The sequence below is a fragment of the Diceros bicornis genome, chromosome 7 (assembly GCF_020826845.1).
Source record: "Diceros bicornis minor isolate mBicDic1 chromosome 7, mDicBic1.mat.cur, whole genome shotgun sequence".
Taxonomy (NCBI): domain Eukaryota; kingdom Metazoa; phylum Chordata; class Mammalia; order Perissodactyla; family Rhinocerotidae; genus Diceros; species Diceros bicornis.
The window spans coordinates 5,949,292-5,968,496 of record NC_080746.1 but is presented as its reverse complement, the minus strand read 5'-3'; the positions used below and the strand labels follow the sequence as shown (position 1 = coordinate 5,968,496).

The following is a 19,205-nucleotide window of genomic DNA, read 5'->3' as shown; positions in this document are numbered from 1 at the left end:
CCGTTCTGTAGCTCAGGGGCTCACTTTCATAAAGACACTCACTCCAGCATTCCACCTGTGGTTCTTGTCCACCTGTGGGTCTATGAACCATCCTCTCAAATGACTCTTTAATTCATCTGAAGAAGTATAACAGTTTCAACACGTGCTCAGACTGTGGGTGGTACACATATTTGTTCCATTTGCATTTTTTCTCCAAGGCGCTCTCACGTTTATGCTTTCACATCAATTTACCTGATTGAGAGAACGGCAGATATAAAATTCACTGGCTTCCATCCTTGCTTTTAGAGGGCAGAGAGGCAGCAGTCTACAGCAAAAGCCTCTTTCCATTCAACATTTCTTTTTCATTTGACCCTTCTTGTTAATGGCTTCAAGCCCACATAATTAATCCACTAGCTTAGAGCACCCTCTTTAGAAAGAGCCTGATAACTGCAGGTGTAACCCGGCAGGGAAAACCTTCTCGAATAGCTTGTGTGAGCTACAGCCATGTGCCTCACCGTGTCATTGGGTCATGTTAGCCCAAATCAGCTTTCATTTCCAACCTGGAAAGCTTTAGGAGTAAGTGACCAGTTTTAATGACTTTTTTTTTTTTTGGTGAACTTTGGAACTTTTGCATTAAGAAAAGGTAGTGAACTGTGGAAGACAGTACATAAGTCTTCCTTTATCACCCCTTAAAATCAGGTTTATTTATAGCTCAGCATAAATTTTTGGAAGAATAGCTAGTTTAGTTAAATAGAAATAAACTAGTTCTGTTATTCACCATGATAATCATTTCAAGCAATTGCTTTGCTAAGCAAAATCTATGGATGGTCTCCTCTCCCCCTAAATCTACTTTTTAGCCAGTGATTTCATTCTGTTTTACCCCATCTAATCTGACCAGTGGTAAAAATTGACTGACACTTCCCCTCTTTCCCTCAGAAAAACCTTATTGAGTGTCTGGCCTTGTACAAATTAGGATTCTTTTTAACTCATTCAGTACAGTTGTTAAGTGCCTCATTTGAAAATCAAATTAATAACTGGCTAGTGAAAATTTTTTAATTAACTTTTCTTTTATGTTGGTGCAGTCTGTGGATAACTTCTCAGAGCCCTGAGGGGTATCACATGCAGTCTGAACGTGGTCTTACGCTTCAGTGGTCAGTAAGTGTGGTGTGGGGAGTAATACTGTCCTCTGGCCAGCTGCTTTGCTGGACTCTAGAGAATGCACCTTTTCAGCTGGTCTTCGCAGAGGCGTGTGTATGTCCCTCCTGGCCCTGCTGTCTGGTGACAAGGTCTGTCCACCATCCTGTACTTCCAGGTGATGACACATCTGCATGTGATTGAAGAAAGACGGAACCAGAGCCTCTCTCTGCTCTACAAAGTACCTTACGTAGCCCAAGAGATCCAAGAGGAGATTGGTGGGTGCTGACTGTGTGTTGTTGAGGGCGGGTGGGACTTCTTGCTAAGGCTCAGGAGTGAGAGCAGAGAAATAGGGCAAGCGAGGCTGTGAAGCTGGCATTAGCACGCTGTGGTTTCAGAAGTCTGGAATTCGCCGGAGATTACCTGGCAGGGTAAAGTTCTGGCTGTGAGCCATGGAGCCTTGAGTTGCATTGACCTTCACTCTGTTACTGGAAGAATAATCTAGGGTGTGAAATTGCAAGGGAGTGAGGGAGTCTTCTGTTACTCTTTTCCTCTTAATTGCTGATGTATTTCAAGGCACCTATTTTACACACATTCTCACATCCTCTCTCTCTCTTCTGGTCTTTAATTGTTTATTCAACAAATATTTATTGTGTTTACTGCATGTGACAGAGTAAAATGGTGCCCAAATAGGCAACACCTCCTGGAGCTCACGTCATAGGAGGAGAGAAACAGACGGGAAAACAGATGTCAGATGGTGACAAGTGCTGTGTAAGGAGGTGGAACTAGGATGGAGCAGCGGAGAGTGGCTGGCGGTCAGGGAGGCTGTCTCGGGGACAGTAACCTGAGATCCGAATGATAAGAAGGAGCGGTCCACGCAGAGACCGCGAGGGGAAGAGCATTGTTAGCGTAGGAAATGACTACTGCAGAGGCCTGGGGTTTACATCAAGCGGGCATGTTTGAGTACATCAGGGTGGCTAGAACACAGGGAAAAATGAGGCCAATTTGTTAAAAGATTTTAGGAAAATCAAGGAGTTGGGATTTTATTCTATGATAATGGAAAGCTGTTAGAGGGTTTTAAACTAGTGAGTGACTAGATCTGAATTATGCTTTAAAAAAGTGAATTAAAAAAAAAAATACTTGGCTGCTGTGTGGAGAGTTGATTAAAATTGGAAACCACCCAAGAAGCGATTATAAAAATCCAGGAGAGAGATGATGGTTGTGTGCTCTGAGATGGTAATGGAAGAGAGGGAGAGATGTGATGGTCTTTAGGGTATGTTTCAGAGGAAGGGTGAACATGATGTGCTGATGGGTTGGATGGCGTAGGTGAGGGGAAAAAAAAAGCATCAAGGATAATGCCCAGGTTTTCATCATGAGCAACTGAGTGGATGGTGGTGCCAAATTGTACTGAGGTGAAGTGTTCTGTTTATACATATCAAAATAGAAATCGCTGTTGGATACTAAGTGGAGGTGTAAGGTAGGCCATTAGACAGATGAGCCAGAAGTCGGGGCAGTAGGTACCAGATACAGGTTTGGGAGTCACAATATGTGGATAGTAGTTAAGACTGCCAGTGGGTGAAACCAGAGGGAGGGATAAAGAAGAAAGGGGTGCCCAGGATGGAGCCCTGGGTTCTGCAGTGCTCCAGGGTCAGGGGAGGTGTGTCAGGCAGGAGGGAGGGGTCGTTGACTATATTGTGAGCTGGGGAGGACACTACCCTTGGCAGATCTCAGGTTCTATAATGACGCGCATTAGCCTTGTTCAGACTGTTGGTCCTGTGCCCAGAAACTAGATCCTTCTGAAGACCTGGTTCTCTGCCCTGTCTGTCTTGTCAGATGAGCTACTTCAAGAACAGCGTGCAGACGTGGACCAGTTCACTGCCTCGATCTCAGAGACCCCTGTGGACGTCCGGGTGAGCTCTGAAGAGAGTGATGAGATCCCGCCATTCCGCCCCTTCCATCCCTTCCCGTCCTTACCTGAGAATGAAGGTGTGTATGATTGACAACGCAGCTTCTTGGCGGGGGGGCAAGGGAGGGAAGAAAGCAGTTAGAAAACTGAAGTCCAACTTTTGGCCCTGGCTTGTATTGGGGAAGCTGTGTTCTTGGTGAAAGTCAGGAGCAGGTGAAGGGAGACTCGATTCATTGAGCACCTACTGTATGCAGGCAGATAGTTTCAGATAGTTGGTTTCAGTATCACCATGAGGTTAGTGATATTTCTCACATTTTGTAGATGGTTTGCTCAAAGCCCGCTGTTTTTTCTGGTTCTACCAGCTGCCTCCAGTGTGCGTGATGCCTTGTATGTGGAAGGCACTTTGCAGTTGAAATAGCACTTTCCTGTTATATTATGTCATTATCTTTTCCTAACAGTCTTGGGAGGTAGGTAACGAGGAGGCTACAGAGGTGACGGAACTTGCTCAAGGTCACACCTCTAGTACTAGGTGGGGGCGAGAAGCTCAGTCCCTCTGACTCCCAGTCAGGCAGGCTTTCTGCTGTTCCCTTGCTGGTTCTTGGTGTCTAAAAAGATCTCTGAAAGCTGTGGGTCTGCACATAAATAAACAAGGTGCTCAGACTGGTGCCCTGAGGCCGGGTATGGAATCAGATTCTGTTTATTTGTCTGCTGCTGGTGGTGGTGATGATAAAAATAGTGGCCACAGCTATAGAGTTCTTATCATATGCCAGCTTTAGCTAAGCATTGTGTGCGGATGATCTCATTTAATCCTCAAAATAGCCATCTAAGGTACATACTGGCAGTGTCCCCATTTGGGGATTCCAAGGTTTAGATGGGTTTAAGTGTCTGCCCAGAGTCATGTAGCTTGTAGGTGGGGAGTCAGGATGTGAAGCCAAGCTGATATGGTCCTGCAGTCCTAGGTACAGTCACTTTCCTCTGACCAGATTTAGTAGAGCTGGAATGGAGGCCAGAGGAAGGTGCCGAGTGGGGAGGGGGAGCGGCATCCCACTTGGCTTTCAGACCTTCTAAACTGGTTATCTCAGAGGTACCAACTCAGTGAAGTTGAGCCTCCAATAAGGAAATAATCTGAGAAAGGAGCCGGATAAATAAGAGGTCCCACTGCATTCCTAAAACCTGCTCTTACCAATCCGAAATCTCCCTGGGGCTGTAGGGTGGCCATGCGAACACAACTTGTTTGGGGTGTGGGCATCTTGGACATATCTGAACTAGGGCCTTGTCTCCTTTTCAGAAAACCACAATCTATACTAACTTCTGTTTTTGTTATTTTCTGAGAAAAATAACTGAGCTAAGGGAAATAATTTGGGAATCTCACAGAATTTCCCCCAAAAGACCTGACAGACCTCCTTCTTTCTCTTCTACCTTCCACACATTTGCTGTGGATCTTAGTGCTGATTTGTTGATGGGATATTTCAGGCATAGTTTTTAAGGAAGAATACTTTTTGTTCACGTTATAGAGAAATTCTAAGATAGGAATTTTGAAAGAAACCATTTTCTTTCTTAATCTCCTTTTGTGCTATTTTGTTTTTATTGTTTTCCTTTCTGCTAGACACTCAGCCGGAGTTGTACCACCCAATGAAAAAAGGTTGGTTTGTCAAAGATGTTCCCTGTAAGACCTTCATTCCTTTTCCACTTGCCCAGTGTGTCAAAAGTTCCATGTTCTGTTTCATTCCATCACCTGGTTTTTTTCCACCTCATTTCTTCAGACGTGGCTGTGAGTGGAGCCAGAGTGGCCCTGTCTCCAGCACCTAGAGGTGGCCATCCTGAGTGTCCATTTCCTTCTGGGTGTCCAGAGAATACAGAGTAACCAGAATAGATTTTTCATAAATCCTTGTAATCTGGGTAGACTTTTAAAAGTATATCCAATTTAAACAGATTGGTTGCAAATTGCTAGTATATATAAAAATATGCTTAATTTACAGTCAGAGTGTCATTTTCTTTTGCCTCTTTTTTTTTCCTCAGCTGCTCCCACCTACATCTTTTTCCTTTCTTTTTAGCTGCCCCTTGCCCTCTGTCTGTGCCCACCTGTCTGTTGCCAGTTGTCTTGTGTCCGCTCTGTTGCGGCATTCCTCAAAACAGCAGAAGCTGATGATGAAACAGGTTAAGTCAAGGGAACGCTTGCTATAGTGAGTCTCCAGTTTTCAGAAAAAGTTAATATTCTGTAACACTATGCTGAACACTTTGCATATTTAATCTCATTTAATCCACTCAGCACAAATGTAGGTGGGATTTTTAGCTCTTTTCTATAGATTAAACCACTGAAGAAGCCTTAGAGATCACATGATTGGCTCAAAGTCATGCGTTTAAGAAGTGGAGGACTCAGAATTGGAACCCAGCTCCCTCTGTCTTCAAAGCCCATGCTGTTTGTGTTACATGAAATGCCAGTGTCAGCTGCTGACTCTCCCTGGTCGTAGGGTGGTCCGCAGGCTCCAGAGTCATTGTGACAAGTTGAAACCCTCCGTGTTCTCAGTGTGTTTTACAAGCCTGCTCTTTGCCTTGGGCAGATGATCGTGGATGGACTGAGGGTGTCCCTGGCTGAGAACGTGGTGCTGGGGTTCATGCCACAGCTTGTTCTCAGGACGTGAGAGTGTGATTTGAATCCTCTAAAAATCACTTATGTGTAAATGTTGTGTTTTATTCTACTTGGATATGCGTCTCATCACTGTGTTGACATTCCTCTGAACAGCACATCTTAGATGTTTATAGATCAAGATGAATTTTTCTAGAAGTTTAACTGGCTTTTGCCCTCATACTTTAACTGTTATTAGTTGGGATAGTTAAACATTAACTTTTGGTGTCTTAAATTCTCTTGTTTGTGCATTCTATAAAGCCAAAATGGTTTTGGTCAATGTTTAAGAAACACGTCGTTATACCACTAGAAAAGGACTGGAACAGTCTGGATTAGTAGGACTGTACGTTGGTTGCTTCAGTGTCACATAATTTTTTTAATAGGATCCTGCCCTATGACCTTTAAAATTCTGAGGAGGAGAGAGGGAAAGTGTTGGAAGGAACTCAGAATAGAATTAGAATTTCTTAGGCTTGATCATATGCATCATTGCTGAGGCAGCACCTTTCCCGAGTCCTCTTTCTCAAGTAGTTGGAGTGTAGTATTGCTGTTTCATTGGCGTTTTGAGACTGCAAAAGCAAGCCCTGGTTTACCTTACTCTAGAATCAAGTTGTGAAATTCTTTAAAATGAAAGCTTTAGGAAAAAAAGGCGTCGTTTTTGGCTGTGTTCTAATGAGTTAATGCATTAGCTAGCCTGCAGATTCAGCACTACAGTAGCTGTCACTAATTGCTCCATGTCAGAAGAGTCTAGTTGTGAGCTGGAAAGCTTTGTGTGGCTGGGCCTCGTGGTGGTGTCTGCCTTTGGCAGTCCAAGGACAGCAGCTTTGCATATACTCACGCTTGAATCTTGCTTACTCACTTGTAGGTGGTCACCTTAGAATGCCAGCTATGCCATTGGCTTGATTGGTTTATGAAAGGTTCAAATCACAGACACTTATATAGAACTATATATATTATTATTAATAAGGAACTCTTAGGATCACTATAAATGACGTGCTTTGGAGCTAAAAATAAAGAGGCTTGCTCCTCATTTTCCCCTCCCTGGGTCTGTGCTGGGTTTAGTCATGCTGCATCTTTGGAGACTGTCATTTGGAGTGCCACGCAAAAGTGATGTTGACTCAGGACATGTCTGACCTTGACGAGAGGAGTGTTGGCTGTTCTTGCTTCGTTTATAGAAAAGTGCCTTCCACCCTGGTGTTAGAATTCTCCGTTTATGGAATGCTTCCTTCCTGTTCATTGTCTAAGAACCATCGAGGATGTGACTATCAATGATCTAGGCCCTGAGAAGGTTACAGCCTGGTGGGAGACACAGAAGAAAATCAATAATTACCAACAGTGATTTTAAGTGCTATAACCTGTGAGTATCTCCCAAGAGGAGCTGCAGCTTGAAGGACAACATAGGAAGGCTTTAAGGTCAGGGAGGATACTTTAGGCAGAAAGAATTGCCTGTGGCGTGAAATACGATGCTCGAGGCAGACACGCAGATTCATTGCTGGTACAACAGTTCTTCCATTCAGAGGGAACCCAGGGTTTTGATGGAGTAAGTTGTGGTAACAGGTGCTCGGTAATGTCACATAGGGTGTTACAGGTTTGTCCATGCTTGAGTGCCTTTGAACTCGGCTTCTGTTTATCTTACAATAAACCTTCTCTTCTGAAGGCTTGCATTCCATTTTTCCAAGTTGGATACAAGTAAGCACTCTCTCCTCCTTCATTATACCCATCAGTCCTTTGAAAAATGCCTGTAGCATTCATCTTTATAGAGCACAGTGCGTCCTCAAAAATGTGAAGCAAGTAGTGTATCGAGTAGCAGGGGGTGGGCCATCAGTGAGGGCTCCCTGGCCCTCAGGAGAGAGTTTTCTGCTTCTGTGAGGTTGGCATGAGGTCAGCCCATCGTGGAAACTCAGCTGTGATCTCTCTCCACACAGGATCTGGAGTGGGAGAGCAGGACCGAGCACTGATAGGTGCTGAGGAGAAAGTGATTAACAGTAAGAATAAAGTGGATGAAAATATGGTGAGTTTTTCCTCCCTTCTCCCCTGCCCTGTTTTAATTGTGAGAATAGTTAGAGTGAGGGGCGTTGGTTTTGATGCTTTCCAGATGGGCCTCCATGTGTTCGTTTTCCATATGGTAGAAGATGGGTGGGCTCCAAGTGCTCCCACAGATTTGCTGTATTGTTTAGCATCTAGGTGTGAGAAGGAATAAAGCATTGTTTTTGAGCAGTAGCTCATCTCTTGCTACACAATAGAAAAATATATTTGCAACTAAAGAGATGAATAAAATATGAGAAGCCATTTTCAAGTGAGTAGAGATTTAGTAACTTGAAAATGGAATAGAGTTGGTTTTGGTTCTTATACTGCCTTAGGTTTATACCTCCTATTAATTATTATTCTCGCATTTTCTGCAACATATTTCTGGATTATCCTCAACTGAGTTTGATATTTAAACATGACTTCTTGGTAATCTGTCCTGAAATATCTGTCCACCACAGTTACCTAAAGGAAAATGCAGGTGAAAGCCTTTACAGGACCATCTGCAATACAGTAATCTTGCATCCACACCTGCTCCTTCGTTTAGGGATTTGGTGAGTGGATTTAGAAGAATGTGACAGGACTCATTGGGTAGTGGGTGTCCGTCAGGTGTCTGCTTCCCTCCGCCAAATGGTAAAGGGAGTAGAAAAGAAACAGTTGTATTTATGCTGAATTCCCCCTTCCACCCAGATGCTGAGATTTTCCTACTGTTTTAGGTCATTGATGAGACTCTGGATGTTAAGGAAATGATCTTCAACGCCGAGAGAGTTGGAGGCCTTGAGGAAGAGCCGGTATGTGCTGAGTGACAGAACCTAATGCTGGGTTTCATTCAATCTCAGCTGTTTCTCTTTCCCGCCTTTTCAGTCCAAGTAGAAAATGGGAGAGACACCTGGTATCTTAAGTTGTCAAAGGTCCCTCATCCCTGTTTTTCTGTACTTTTGGATAAGAAAGCTAAAATCAGAATCTCCATGGAGATTGGAAAAGGTGGGGGTTTTCCCCATTTGGTTGGTTACCTGGAGAGCGGGATCTGGGAGCTCCCTCGGGTTAGAGACACTACTCTAAGGAGCAGCCTTCATCGAGTTTCTTGTATCTCGGTTGCCATCTTTCACACTGTGCAAATGGTCACTGGGACTCTCTTACACATCTGCTTTGTTATTTTAGGAATCCACGGGGCCACTGCGGGAGGACTTCAGTCTGAGCAGCAGTGCCCTCATTGGCCTGCTGGTCATCGCAGTGGCCATTGCTACGGTCATAGTCATCAGCCTGGTGATGCTGAGGAAGAGACAGTATGGCACCATCAGCCATGGGATCGTCGAGGTGAGTAGCTGGGCTTTCTTGCACCTTGGCCCTGAGCTGGCGAGGGTTTGCTCTGCGCTGTTGGGAGCTTTATGAAATTCAAACATCCTAACTTCTTGGGTACTGCACATCAATTAAATTACTCTCTGGCCTATTAGGTCACGTTTTGGAAGTCAGCCCCAAGTGAATTATGTTGATCCTATCATAAGGGGCTGTTGCCAACTTTTAACATTAATTTGGGCTTTGACTGTAAATGTGAGGAAGTCATAGAGCATTTTATGTTGCAGAGGGTGAAAACTGTTTCCTCATTATTTTCTTAGTATTTCTTTTTTTCAGGTATGTTAGATATTTGAGAATGAAGGACTGTGAATACTTTTTGTTTTTGTTTTTTGTTTGTTTGTTTTTTTTTGCTGAGGAAGATTAGCCCTAAGCTAACATCTATACCAGTCTTCCTCTATTTTGTATGTGGGTCACTGCCACAGCATGGCTGATGAGTGGTGTAGGTCCATGCCTGGGATCTGAACCCACGAACCTGGGCTGCCAAAGTGGAGCGTGCGGAACTTGAACCACTCGGCCACAGGGCCAGCTCCTTCTTTTTTTTTTTTTTTGTGAGGAAGATGAGCTCTGAGCTAACATCCGTTGCCAATCCTCCTCTTTTTTGCTGAGGAAGATCGGCCCTGGGCTAATATCTGTGCCCATCTTCCTCTACTTTATATGGGATGCTGCCACAGCATGGCTTGACCAAGCGGTGTGTCGGTCTACACCCAGGATCCAAACCTGCAGACCCTGGGCTGCCAAAGAGGAGTGCATGAACTTAACCACTGTGCCACCGGGCCGGCCCTCTTAGCCGCCGCCGCCTTTTTTTTTTAGATTTTATTTATTTTTTTTTTTCCCCAAAGCCCCAGTAGATAGTTGTATGTCATAGCTGCACATCCTTCTAGTTGCTGTATGTGGGACGTGGCCTCAGCATCGCCAGAGAAGCGGTGCGTCGGTGCGTGCCTGGGATCTGAAACTGGGCCGCCAGCAGTGGAGTGCTCACACTTAACCACTAAGCCACGGGGCCGGCCCAACCCTTCTTTTTTAATGGGGGAAAAAGCATCAGGAAGTATAGAAAGAGCCAATGCAGGCTGTTCCTGTTCTGTCTTCTGCTGATTTGTAATTGGACTTCTTGCCACTCATGTTTTGGTGGGTGGTGGGAATGTCTCGAGTCTCTTGATTCTAGAAAATGAATATAATAAGGAATATAATGTGCTCTGGGAAAAGAGTTCAGGTGCTTGTCTTTGTTATTTGATTTCCTCTCCTGCTGGTCACTGACCTAGTTATAGAATTCCAAAGCTGGAGAAGACCCTAAAGATCTGGTCCCACTCCTCGTTTTATAGGGATTGCTCACCTAGGCTATCCCAAGTAGCAGATAGCAGAACTGAGACTTGCTTGTCACTGTGGTGCTAGAAATTCAGTTCGCTGTTTTCTCCGACTTGGACTAAGCTTTCAGGACTCGAGCGCTCAGAAGCATTGCCTCTTGGGCCCTCTTCTTTTCTCACTCCTCCTCCTGTGTCCTCACCACTAGCTCTTGTTTGGCCCACCCAGTGGAAACTGAACACTAGGCTGATTTCAGTCCCCAGGGAATTGCACAGCACACAGCTCAGGACTTCTGATTCCCTGTGCAGCTCTCCTGCGGTGCCCTGCAGTGATCCTCAATCTTTGTTCCTCCAGGTTGACCCAATGCTCACCCCAGAAGAACGTCACTTGAACAAGATGCAGAACCATGGTTACGAAAATCCGACCTACAAATACCTGGAGCAGATGCAGATTTAAGAGGGAGAAAGCACGTGGCACCCCCAGTGGAGTGGGGTGGTGCAGGTGGGCCAGAAGAGGTCCGGGGTTTTGGATCGACTACTGACCGACAGTTACTTCCAGAGGATGTCACCTTACATTCAGGCCTCCTGGATCATTAAGACTAAAGTACTACTGTAGAATCACCATTTCCATTCTTTTAAATGGGTGAAAAAAATGTTAATATTACAATATATGATATATAAACCTTAAATGAAATGAAAACAAATGATCTATTGCAGATATTTGACTGATGTAGTTTTCTTTTTTTTTAAATTAATCAGAAATCCCACTTCTGTTGTATTGTCTCTCACATGCTCTCTATATAAATGGGAAATGTTGATTTTCAATGATAGGCTGTATATGCAGGCTCTTTGTTCCAGTTGCATTGTATAAATCAACTCTTTAAGGCTCATTCACTGTCCTGGTTTTTATTAAAAAAAAAGAAGGGGGCGGCAGTATTCCCTGTTTAAATGAGCTTTCAGAAAGCTGCTGAGAAACAAGGAAATAGGGAGCTGTAATTGACCATTGAAGCACAGCATGATATCCTCTCAAAATTAGCTTAAAAGGTCCAGTTTCTTGGAAGTCTGGTGTTCCCAGTGCTGGGTCCTTGGTGTCTCCACACAAGTCCTGTCACCAAGGAGGTTAAAAGCATTTGAGTTCCAGCATCTTCAGGTGAGCCTAATGTATACAGATTAGGGCATCCACTACTGTTTTCCTTCTAAATCGAGTTCTTCCACAGAAATTAGCCTGTAGTCTGTATATGATGTTCTTCCACTGTCCACCGTTTACTTGCCGTAGCTTTTTACTACTCACCTCCCTTCCTGTCCAAATGTGCTGTTTTCCTCTTTGGACATTTACTCCCCGAAGGCACTGATCCTCGCCCCTCCCGTTGTGCTCTGACTTCTCTGCCCTCCCTCTCCTCACCAGCCTCCTTGGTGTTCACTCAGAGAAGACTTCAGGAGTAGGCGGCCAACGGCCAGGAGAGAATGTGGGAGGTTGGCTTTTATGTGGAAGGTGGAGGTTCCAAGTTGTACATGAAATGATCTGTAGGCACCACGGAAAGCTTTGAAGATTTTGTTTTCTTCACATGAGTCTGTAATGCTTGTATTGTTGATGTTGATGTTCCCAGCTTTTTCTTTTTTTTTCATTCTGAAGGTTCTGGTAACCTGTGGTGTATTTTTTTCTATTTCCCTGTGACTTTTTTCTTCTTCTTCCCCTTTACCCTCTCCATGTCTCCTCCCACTATGCACAGGTAAACTTCACCTACAAACTCCTTAATCTGATCTGTGGAGAATGTACAGAGTTTAAACACATCAATAAATACTTTAACTTCCACCGAGACTCCTTGTTTTATTGCCTTGGCCTTAATCCGTGGTGATGGTTTAACCCTCCTTCCCCTGGGAAGATGGGTGTCTTCTTCCCTGGAGGGTTGCCAAGCTGCTGGCAGAGGCGGGAATTAGCCTACCTGAGCAAGTGGGACTCTTGGGCTGGAGGGAAAGTGTCTTCAACCTGGAGGCATGTGTCTTTTATTGATCTCAGAGAAATATTCTTTCATTATTTCTTTAATGATTTCCTTCCAGTATTATATATGTTTTCTAAAATTCTAATTGGTTAAACCTTGGACCTCCCCGATTGCTTCTTTTTCTTTAAAGTTTTCTATTATCTTTATATGGTTTTATTCCATAATCTGGATGATTGCTTGGCTTTTATCTTCTGGCCTTTCTAGTAAATTTTGTCATATTTTTAAATTTCATAGGAGCTATTTGCTTTATCTTACCAATCTTCCTCTTTTTTTTTTTCCCCCCAGAGCTCCCAGTACATAGTTGTATATCCTAGTTGTAGGTCCTTCTAGTTCTTCTATGTGAGACACCGCCTCAGCATGGCTTGATGAGCGGTGAGTAGGTCTGTGCCCACGATCTGAACCAATGAACCCTGGGCCCCCAAAGCAGAATGCGTGAACTTAACTGCTGCACCACCGGGCCAGCCCCTAACATCCTTTCTCTTTATGGTGACAGATTCATCTGAGTTTATACATTAGAATTTTTAAAGTTTTCTGTCCTTCTCTAAATTACCTGTTTCCTTTTGGTTGTTCATTTCCTGTAAATGTGTAGCAATCATTTTTGATCAAATTAAGAAGAAAGTAAAAGATTAGCTAAAGAAAATAAGAGGGAAAATGAGTGGAGTTTTGTCCAGCAAAATTTAATTTAGGCTACTGATATTTATTATTATGAGACTTCTTGATACCGTAAACAATGGGGCTTGTGGCTGAATTATCAGAAATGTTAGCAGCCTCTGTCTGAGTTTATTAACCTGCCCCTAGGAGGCGATGTCATTGAAGGAGGTTTGTTTACCTGACAACTGCTTACAGCCCTTTGTGCCTGGGCGTGGTTCTCACTAGTGATGTAAGTCGTCGTAATGTCTGCTGCATGTGCAGTGGTCCCCGTCTGCCGGGGATGCGCTCCAAGACCCTCAGTGGGTGCCTGCAACTGCAGATAGTACTGAGCCCTTTGCTGTTTTTTCCTATACCTACATACCTATGATAGTTTAATTTATAAATTAGGCACAGTAAGAGATTAACAACAATAATAATAAACTAGAACAATTATAACAATATACTGTAATAAAAGGTACTATAGATTTTAGCAACTTCAGCATACGATTTTTTTACTTTTTAAGTCAAGAACTTTCACCTTTTTACTTAAAGGAAGCACTTTATGGCTTCTTTTTGGCATATCTGAATTTGCCAGCATCGCTACTCTTGCACTTTGTGGCCATTTTTAAGTAAAATACAGGTTCCTTGAACACAAGCACTGCGATACCACAACAGCCTGATGACCGAGGTGTCATAGCGTATACGGTGTGGGGCTGCTGGACAAAGGGATGATTCACGTCCCTTTGGGCGACGGAGCTGGACGGTTGTGAGATAGCACGCTGCTCAGAACGGTGTGGTAATTTAAAACATGAATTGTCTATTTCTGGAATTTTCCATTTAATATTTTCTGAGCACAGTGGGCCGCAGGTAACTGAAACTGCAGAAAGCGAAACCGTGGATAAGGGGGGACCACTGTATAACAGTAAATTCAGGGGCCAATCTCAGCCCTTACCCTAATTAAGTGTAATGCCAGTGTACATATGTGGTGCAGTTAAGGTAACACTGCATATAAACACGTGTATAAATGTACATGTACAAGATATATGGTGTATCTTCCTTAGGATACTGGAGTAGGGAGTGTGCATTTTATGAGCCTCTGACCAGGAAGCGCTTTGGGAAGAACCAGTTGAACAGGCTGGTTCTTTGCAACCATTAACACTTCCCCATCTGCCTCTCCCTCCTGCATTGGCCACTCAAGTGGCTGCCAAGAAGGTTGTGAAAAAGACGAACTTTTTATTTTTTGAAGCCAGTTTCTGCCAGAGTGCTCCCAAGAGTGTTGTCGCTTGACCCGCTGAAATATCAGCGGGAAAGTGTAGATCTAGCATTCATTATCTGATTTCCAATCTAACAGACCAGCTTCATTTATTTCAGTGCCTGCCATCTGCTTGCTGTTTTACATGCAGTGTCTTATTTAATTGTCTTAACCTTTAGAGCATGGGTATTCTTATCTCACAGAAAGCTGAGGTCCTACTGGTAAGGGATGGAGCAGAGCTCCAAACCCAGCTGTGTCACAGTCATTCCCTTATTCAGTCCTGGAAGACAGTGGGCCCTGGGAGTCATCCCACAAGCTGTGCCCGTCAGCCAGGAGCCATCCAACTGGTCACCTATTAGGACTTTTATGCATTACCAACACTCCTGTTGATGATGGGCCTCTGAGAGGTTTGGGGCCTGTGAAATTGCCTGGTTTTCATTCACACATCCATTACCCAAATGGCGTCAATTCAGAGGCAGCCAGGGTTAGATCTGAATGTCCTGGCAACTAGGCTCACATATTTTGCTCACCTTGGGTTGATAGAGATCTGTAGATATGATAGCTATATGGAGATTAAGTTTTTTAACTTTGAAAGAAAATGCCTGAGGAAATGTATGTAAGGCAGGGACTACCCGGCAGGCCGCACCCCAGACCAGCTCCACTCTGCTCCCTGGTGGCACCGTCCCCTCATCAGGCACTGAGAGAAACTCACTCATCTGGTTTCTACCTTGGTGACTCAGCTGCACCCTCTGGAATGTGGCCCTGCCCACCTGCCTGTAGCCTCAGGTGCCGGCTGACTGGTGTGAGGTCCTCCTACCTCCCTGCCTGCTCTGGATTACAAATCAGAGCCAGCCAGGTGTCCTGGTGATCTGCTCTGGGTTCACTTGCTGTGACACTGATACTCTTATTTTAGGACACAGACTAGGATGTGACAAGTCCCTAAGATTTGGGGAGGCCTAGGGTTCCACTCTAAAGGAACATACTGTCTCAATGTTGCTTGGTAAAAGTGATGGACACAGACAAAATGGATAGAAGGAACTGGAAGTGCCCTTATGGCTTCTCTCATTTCAAGTCGAAACATGGTCACAAGGTCTCCTGCTATTCAGTGCAGAGCCAGTCTGTGGTTTGTGCAACACGTTCTTTTTTCTGGGAGAAAGGGCAAAGTGATCCTTATACAACAAGGAGAACCGGTATCTTGCCTTGTTACCTACTATGAAATAAGGGAAAATTGTATCTATTCTGTCCTCTGTGAGTCCTGACGTCTTAGCAGGCCCTAACAACTGCAGACTGTTACTGCATTCTCACTGGAGTAACCCAGGTATCTGGAGAACGGGACAGGAGACATAATCAACTAAAAAAAATTTTTTTTTCTGGGCCGGCCAGGTGATGTAGTGGTTAAGTTCTCACATTCCGCTTCTGCAGCCTGGGGTTCGGGTGGTTCTGGCAAGTTCAGATCCTAGGCGTGGACCTACACACCGCACATTAAGCCATACTGTGGTGGCATCCCACATAAAAAATAGAGGAAGATGGGCACAGATGTTAGCTCAAGGGCCAATCTTCCTCACCAAAAAAAAAGTTTTTTTCTAGAATCCTTGAAATGGATGGAGCATGACTTTTTGAGGAATCTTTAGGAGTTTCTGGCCAAGCTAACCCAGGTCTGATTGAAATTAAAATATTGAAGTCAGTGGCTCTCTCTGATTACAACATCAGCCTCCATCAATAAAATATTTTTAATATGTGCCCTATATTATTTTAAAATTATATACATATACTATCATAAATAGGAACTTGGAAAGCACAAAAAAATGAAATAATTTTTCCAAATTTTATTTAATAAGGGTACAGAATCTGTTGGGTCTAGTAAAATATTACTAGCTTTAGGGCAAGCAAAGTGATTGCTCTCATTCTCTCTCTCTCTTAACTCAAGTCCATGGTTTATTCAGATTTCTTTAGTTTTTACCTGATCTCCTTTTTCTGTCCCAGGATACCGCATTATATGTAGTTGTGTCTCTTTTTTTTTTTTCCTTGTGAGGAAGATCAGCCCTGAGCTAACATCCGATGCGAATCATCCTCTTTTTGCTGAGGAAGACTGGCCCTGGGCTAACATCTGTGCCGATTCTCCTTCGCTTTATGTGGGACGCCACCACAGCATGGCCTGACAAGCTGTGCATTGGTGCGAGCCCGGGATCTGAACCCGGGCTGCCAGCAGCAGAGCGCACACACTTAACCGCTATGCCACGGGACTAGCCCCTAGTTGTGTCTCTTTAAGCTCCTCTTGACTGTAGCATTTTTTCAGACTTTCCTTGTTTTTGATGATTTTGACAGTTTTGAGTAGTACTGGTCAAGTATTTTGTAGGCTGCCCCTCTATTGGGATTTCTGTGACGTTTTTCTCATGATAAGACCCTGGGGTTATGTGTTATTGGGGAGGAAGACCATGGAGGTAAGGTGCCATGCTCACACCATATCAAGGGTCCACACTGTCACTGAGACGTGTCACTGCCGATGCTGGCCTTGACTGCTGGGCTGAGGCTGTGTTCCTCAGGGCTTGACCTGTGAAGTTATGCTCACCTCTTCCCTTTTCGGAAGGACGTGGCTATGTGCCGCCCACACTTGAGAAGTGGAGAGTTATGTCCCCACATACCTTATTATTTTTTAAATTGTGTTTTAACACTTGGAAATAGAGCAGTAGAAAGTCTGGTTCTAAGGTCTCTTTGTTTCACTACTATGTTTTATGGCAGTCAAAGCTGAAAGAGAGGTATTGATTGTAGGGATGGTTTCATGGGTGTGTACATGTCAATCTTATCAGGTTGTACACTTTTAATATGTGCAGTTTATTGTATGTCAATTATACCTCAATAAAGCTGTTTTAAAAAAAAGCCAGGACCAGCCCCGTGGCTTAGCGGTTAAGTGCTCGCGCTCCCCTACTGGTGGCCCGGGTTCGGATCCTGGGCGTGCACTGACGCACCGCTTCTCCGGCCGTGCTGAGGCCACGGCCCACATACAGCAACTAGAAGGATGTGCAACTATGACATACAACTATCTACTGGGGCTTTGGGGGAAAAAATAAATAAATAAAATTATAAAAAATAAATAAATAAATAAAAGCCAGAAGAGACACCTCACAAAACAGGCTGGAATGGGAGAAGTGCAAGATTGGCTATGCCTATTTTAGCACAACACTAAATTTCCAATCCTATCTACAAATTCTGTTTCCAAATCTAAGTACACAAATAGGTCTTGTAGGTGAGACATTACTTTTTTTTTAGGTGAGACTCCTCTTTTTGCTGAGGAAGATTGGCCCTGGGCTAACATCTGTGCTCATCTTCCTCTACTTTATATGTGGGACGCCACCACAGCATGGCTTGATAAGTGGTGCGTAGGTCTGGGCCCAGCATCCGAACCTGCGAAGCCCGGGCCACCGAAGCAGAATGCACGAACTTAACCGCTACGCCACCAGGCCGGCCCCAGAGACATCACTTTTGACAGCAAAATTACCCAGTAATGGAAACCTTTCCAGACATTTGTTTTCAAATTTCTCCATAGCCTGAGTTTCTTTAGAAAAAGCAAATTGGAACAGGTATTTTTGAGCTTAAAAAACAAAACACAATGTAACATCTTTAAGTTCAACAACTCTTTAAATATTCTGTCACAAGATGAATCTCTCTGTGGTACAAAATGTTTTCTTGGTCACTTCCAATCTTATTGAAAACTATTGCAAAGATTCTACTATATTTTAAAAGTTCTTGATTCTTATCGAAATAACACTGCTCTGTGCCTTAGTTTCTCCATCTGCAAAAATGGGGGTGGTGTTAGTACTTACTTCATTGGGTTAGGAGTGAGTGACCACAGGCAAAGACAGGTCAGTGCTCAGCGCAGAGCAAATGCTCAGTGAATGTCAGTTATTGTCTTTTTTGTGTGTGCAGAAGATTAGCCCTGAGCTAACGTCCGATGCCAATCCTCCTCTTTTTTGCTGAGGAAGACTGGCCCTGGGCTAACATCCGTACCCATCTTTCTCTACTTTGTATGGGACGCCACCACAGCATGGCTTGACAAGCGGTGCGTCAGTGCACGCCTGGAATCCGAACCTGCAAACCCCAGGCCACCAAAGCAGAGCTCGCGTTAACTGCTGCACCACCAGGCCGGCCCCAATGTCAGGTATTGTTATTTCTAACTATTGATCCAGTACATAGGGATCACTACAAAAATAGTATTTGTGTACTCCATGATTAAAAACAATTGGCAAATATTATACCATAAACTGGGCTATAATAGAAACATCTGTACTTCCATCCAAACCTTCCATACTCTTAACATTGTTTTTGTTTGTTTCTTCAAACGTGTGCAGGCCGGCCCGGTGGCGCAAGCGGTTAAGCGCCCGTGCTCCGCTGCAGCGGCCCAGGGTTGACCGGTTCGGATCCCGGGCGCACAAAGATGCACCGCTTGGCAAGCCATGCTGTGGCGGCATCCCATATAAAGTGGAGGAAGATGAGCACGGATGTTAGCCCAGGGCCAGTCTTCCTCAGCAAAAAGAGGAAGATTGGCAGATGTTAGCTCAGGGCTGATCTTCCTCACAAAAAAAAAAAAAAAACAAAAAACTTGAATCTTTTGGGGCCGGCCCAGTGGCGCAAGCGGTTAAGTGCGCGCGCTCCGCTGCGGCGACCCGGGGTTCGCTGGTTCGGATCCCGGGCGCGCACTGACGCACTGCTTGGTAAGCCATGCTGTGGCGGCATCCCATATAAAGTGGAGGAAGATAGGCACAGATGTTAGCCCAGGGCCGTCTTCCTCAGCAAAAAAAAAAAGAGGAGGATTGGCGGATGTTAGCTCAGGGCTGATCTCCTCACAAAAAACAAACAAACAAACAAAAAAAAAGTGTGCATCTTCCAACAGTGTTTACTGAAAATGTTTGCTGAGAGAAGAATGGGCTCTAGTGTCGCCATGTTGTTTTCTGTGTATTGTTTCAGCCATTTGTACAGTGGCAGGAGAAAGTGATTCTATAATGTT

The 19,205-nt window shown here is 44.3% G+C and overlaps 1 protein-coding gene across 4 annotated transcripts in view; it reads left to right on the top strand.

Annotated features, from left to right (window-relative positions):
* Nucleotides 1-12,134, top strand: part of APLP2 (amyloid beta precursor like protein 2) — an 86,614-nt gene extending 74,480 nt beyond the window's left edge. For 2 of the 4 annotated variants that reach the window (XM_058544806.1, XM_058544808.1), the window contains 7 exons: nucleotides 1,292-1,391; nucleotides 2,947-3,099; nucleotides 4,626-4,661; nucleotides 7,568-7,653; nucleotides 8,384-8,458; nucleotides 8,829-8,984; nucleotides 10,677-12,134. In XM_058544806.1, coding sequence (XP_058400789.1) covers nucleotides 1,292-1,391; nucleotides 2,947-3,099; nucleotides 4,626-4,661; nucleotides 7,568-7,653; nucleotides 8,384-8,458; nucleotides 8,829-8,984; nucleotides 10,677-10,778 — 708 coding nt within the window. In that variant the 3' untranslated portion in view covers nucleotides 10,779-12,134. The remainder of the gene's footprint in view (nucleotides 1-1,291; nucleotides 1,392-2,946; nucleotides 3,100-4,625; nucleotides 4,662-7,567; nucleotides 7,654-8,383; nucleotides 8,459-8,828; nucleotides 8,985-10,676) is intronic. The other 2 variants (XM_058544809.1, XM_058544807.1) reach the window with 1 other exon arrangement.
* The last annotated feature ends 7,071 nt before the right edge of the window (nucleotides 12,135-19,205 follow it).